The following is a 4,525-nucleotide window of genomic DNA, read 5'->3' as shown; positions in this document are numbered from 1 at the left end:
CTAGTTTGTTATTTAAATGATCCTGTTCGATTTATGTACTCGCATTCGGAGAGGAGGCCTGTGCCCAGTAGCGTGTGTGTTGTGTGTAATAGGCTGGGATGATGATGATGTAATAAAGAAGTAAATGATGTGCAGTTGTTTGTTTTTTAAATCCTCATTTAACCCAATCACTGGAGTTTTTGACCTAAGAGCGTTTTTAGATTATCCGATCCGATATCAGTATCGGACGCCGATACGCTATCGGGGCAAGTAAAATGTATGAAATAATGATCCGATATCGGATCGGATAATCTGAAAGACAGCTTAATTTCATACGTTTTACTTGCCCCGATATCGGTATCGGCGTCCGATATTGGATCGGATAATCTGAAAACGCTCTATTGAGGGTTTTTCGACAGGCGAAATACTTATCGCTAGATGGCGTTAGTACCGTGCTATCCGCTTGACGTTTCAGATTTTTTTTTATAAATGGCTTCTGTCCGTTTGGACAATTCTACCAGGACGTTCAGTTTTGCTTGCGATTGACTTTTTAGATATTTATCCAATCATAAGCGTGACAGAAATGTCACACGGACCTCACGATAGTTTTATTGGTTTATTTTGATTGATTTTTAATTTTACTTATACAAATTAAAAATTATGAAAAAAAATATACATATATAACCTTCTTTGTTTGTGGCTGTTGACTTACCTTGATCTTAGACGAAGATTTTATTTTATGCACTAGTGCATAAAAAGTCATTTTATGTCGCCTAGATCCAGCATAAACACGAACTTTACAAGCATGAGAAGTGAAAAAATATTTCTTTCTGGGGTTACCGTATTGTGGTACCACAAAGTATCAAACATTTTATACTCAAGGAACTACACGTTAGTCACTTGGGCATCGTTAAAATGAAAAGCTTGGCCCGCAGTTACGTGTAGTGGGCCGGCATCGACGCGGACATCGAGCGTTGCTGCAGCGAGTGCGCCGTGTGCGCGGCGGAGGCCGCCGCAGCCCTGCCCGTACCACCCCGAGGCATGGAGTCGTTTTTCATTTTAAATAGATGCCACAAGTAAATGTATTGAAGCATTTTTAATGACCAGAACCACAGCTACAGCCGTTACCAAGATTTTAAGGTAAACGTTTGCCCGATTCGGATTGCCAAAAGAGATGGCTTCAGACAATGGCCCACCCTTTTTCAGTCAGGGGATAAGTGATTTCATGAGTTAAAGCCCCATGGTCAAAGACACCCTGTATAGCTTTTGAAAATAAGAATGATAATAACAGTAATTTACCTATGTTTATACTTAGGAAGCAATTTGATTGTCTTTTTAACCCCCGATGCAAAAAGAGGGGTGTTAACTATAAGTTTGACCGCTATGTGTGTCTGTCTGTGGCACCAGAGCTCTTAAACGGGTTGACCGATTTGAATGCAGTTTTTTATTTGGATGCAGGTTTTCTAGCGATGGTTTTTAGACATGTTTCATCAAAATCATTGTTTCATTGTTTGCGCCGGCTTATCATCCATCATCGAATGGAGCCGCCAAGGGGCCGTAAAACTTTGTAAACGAGCTATAAGAAAAACAGCAAGAGAAAAGGTGGATGTCGAGATAGCCCTCCAAACGTACTTGATGAGTTGCCGCAATAGAGAGCATAGTACAAACACCGGCAACAATGCTGCAGCGAAGGTCACTGCGTTCGCGGCTGTACTTGCTCCACTCGAGAAGCGCCATAGAAGATAAAGTGGTAGAGGCACAGCGGAAGCAAATTCGTGATACGAAAGGTGTCAGCAGAGATCAATTTATGCCAGGCGACAGTCAAGAGTTCAGATCCGGGGAGAAATGGGTTCCCGACACCGTCGCTCAGGTTTTAGGAACACGGAATAATACAGTGGACAGAGGTGCAATGAAGTCGTTAAGAGACATGTTGATCCGTTGAGAAAGAAGTCTGTTTTAGGTTCTCCCACCGAGATATCAGAGGAAGGACATGAGGGTCAAGAGAACTCGATAAGAGGTGAACCGGAAAGTCAGCCGGCAACAACCCCCGAGGCTCGTGGGAACTCCTCGCCCGAGTGGGAGAGAGCGCCCGCGCCGGAGCCGCGCCGCGCGCCCCGCCCACCGCAGTGCACACAGTCCCGCCCAGAGACATCGGAGGCCCGGCCTCAGAGAATAAGAACGGTGCATAAGAGATATGGTTTTGAAATTGATTAGTGAAGTAGTAACCTTGTACCTAATTGCTAGCAAAACATTGTAACTTAAAATATCACAAGCTAGCTAAGTTGGTAAAGTTAAATTTAATAACAATATCTAGGTATTTAAGAGGAAGGGTGTTGTGTATGTCGGGTAGATGCAACTTATTATCATATTGTGGTGGAGGGTAGCTTAAGATGTTATTGTCATTCTTGTAATAGAGTATCGCTGTGAAAGGACGTCTTTTATTTCCGGTTGTTACTATATCTAATTTTCCCGTAGACAGCTTAAAGACTTATCACATTTTACAATGGACAGTCACCTGCATTAACACCTGCCAAAGCGGAGCGTCCAAAAATATCTGACACGCCCTTTCGGCCCTAGGAATAAAGTCGTATCAGATTTATGCACACTTTGTTTGTCAGATCAATATTGCTGGTAACTGAAGCGCAGGAAATAATTTATCAGTATTTTTTTAAGCTGTCTTGTGTTATTTAGAACTAGCTTTTGCCCGCGTGGAATGACCTAATTATTACTAGACTTATTTTCTTCCTTTTAGTTTTGGCAGTCGGGTTTTTTTTTTTTTATTTTAATGTTTTTCCGGTATAAAAAGTAGCCTAAGTCACTCTCGGGCCCATAAACTATCTCTATGCCAAAAATCACGTCGATCCGTCGCTCCGTTACGGCGTGAAAGACGGACAAACATACACACCAACACATACACTTTCGCATTAATAATATTAGTATGGATATATTATATGGATTTTTAAGAACATGGTCAGGATTATAACAAAAAGATAAAGGAATAAAATGAAACAAATGGGCATATTTTACATTCATAGAATGTTTAATTTGATCTTAAAAGCAATCTTGAAAAACATCAAATCCTTCAAGCATCCCGAAATGTAGGTACGAAAGTGGTTTTATATTTACTCATATTTTCTTTTTTTTACATTTATTATATCTCAATATTAAAACCACTTTAGTGCATAACAGGGCATTACAAATTGCCTGATAGTGTTTTATACAACAACTAGAGTATTATATATACATTATGCAACAAATGGCCACATATAAATACTGGCAAACTATATAATTATTTACAAAAACATGTAAATATCACAACTTCAAATTAATCAGAACAAGCATAAAATTTCAAGATTCCGGGACATAAAACATAAATATTTGACTAGGACATAAATAGAGAAAAATAGACGTTATTTATGTATATATTTTTTCTGAGGATGCATTCAGATTATAACCAAAGTTTTTTTTATATGGCACTATTTTATAAAGTAATAAAATAGGCATCCTGAGACTGAGATTAGCTTAAAATATAAGGCAGTGATAGAATACAAAAAGCTTTCAAAACTTATGTGTAGCCATTTACAATTTGTTTAGGTATTCACATATAATAAAAAAAATGTTACATGATTCAAATATAAAGCTGACTTACTAGTATCACAATTTACCATGTAATTTTTCTACAACTAACAAGTACTCTGAGTATTTGCATTAGTTTTTTTATGTTTATAAAAGTATATGGCCATGGTTGCAGACAGCACCATAAGTAGTGCCGAGCCAACTGTCACGTAAATGACAGCTGAGTTGTTCGTCGTCTGCGCTACAATTTCACCTAAATGACTAACATCACGTATCTTCCTAGACCTAGGCTTTGTTCGCGTGAACTGGAAGTTATCTGAAAATAAAAATCACATTTATAACGTTTATATTATAACAAACCAAAAAAAAATTAAACGGGTAAACTGCGACCAGAGGCCGTATTGCCTCACGATCAAAATCAAATGACAGTTTCCGCATACAAAAACTGTCACTTGATTGCTCTTGATTGTGATCGCGAGTGACAGAAACGTTGGACAATACCAACTCATGTTTGATAAGATAATAATATTGTTTTTTTTTGGAAAATATTCCAATGAGTCGTGGGGGTTGAGCATAAAAAACCGGCCAAGAGCATGTCGGACACGCCCGAAATAGGGTTAAACTTAACCGTTATAGTTTTCCTTGTAAGTTTGATATACTTACAACCATCCTGAATTTTTTCAAATTTTTCTACCCACTGGTTTAGGGGAGGACGCTCGATTTTAATGAAAATTTTCACTTTAAAGTTGAATATTTTGCAAACAAATCACTGAATCGAAAAATCGTTTTAGCAACCCCCAATGGTTTTACAAGACCTATCCAACGATACCCAACACTACAAGGTTGGATGAGAAAAAAAAAACACCCCACTTTACATCTATGGGAGGTACCTTAAAACAATTTTTTGTTGAATTTTTTATTGTACAAAATTACAACTTTCTAGCATTGATAGTCCCTGCGCAAAGCCGCG

At 38.4% G+C, this 4,525-nt stretch overlaps 1 protein-coding gene across 1 annotated transcript in view; it reads right to left on the bottom strand.

The window, feature by feature from the left end:
- Window positions 1-2,996: 2,996 nt before the first annotated feature.
- zye overlaps window positions 2,997-4,525 on the bottom strand; it is a 75,940-nt gene continuing 74,411 nt past the window's right edge. The window contains exon 9 of the mRNA XM_074098439.1: window positions 2,997-3,871. Within this exon, the coding sequence (XP_073954540.1) occupies window positions 3,663-3,871 (209 nt within the window). The 3' untranslated portion in view covers window positions 2,997-3,662. The remainder of the gene's footprint in view (window positions 3,872-4,525) is intronic.

This window comes from Choristoneura fumiferana, chromosome 15 (genome assembly GCF_025370935.1).
Source record: "Choristoneura fumiferana chromosome 15, NRCan_CFum_1, whole genome shotgun sequence".
Lineage (NCBI taxonomy): Eukaryota > Metazoa > Arthropoda > Insecta > Lepidoptera > Tortricidae > Choristoneura > Choristoneura fumiferana.
The sequence above is the reverse complement of the archived record's forward strand: the minus strand, read 5'-3'. Positions and strand labels throughout refer to the sequence as shown.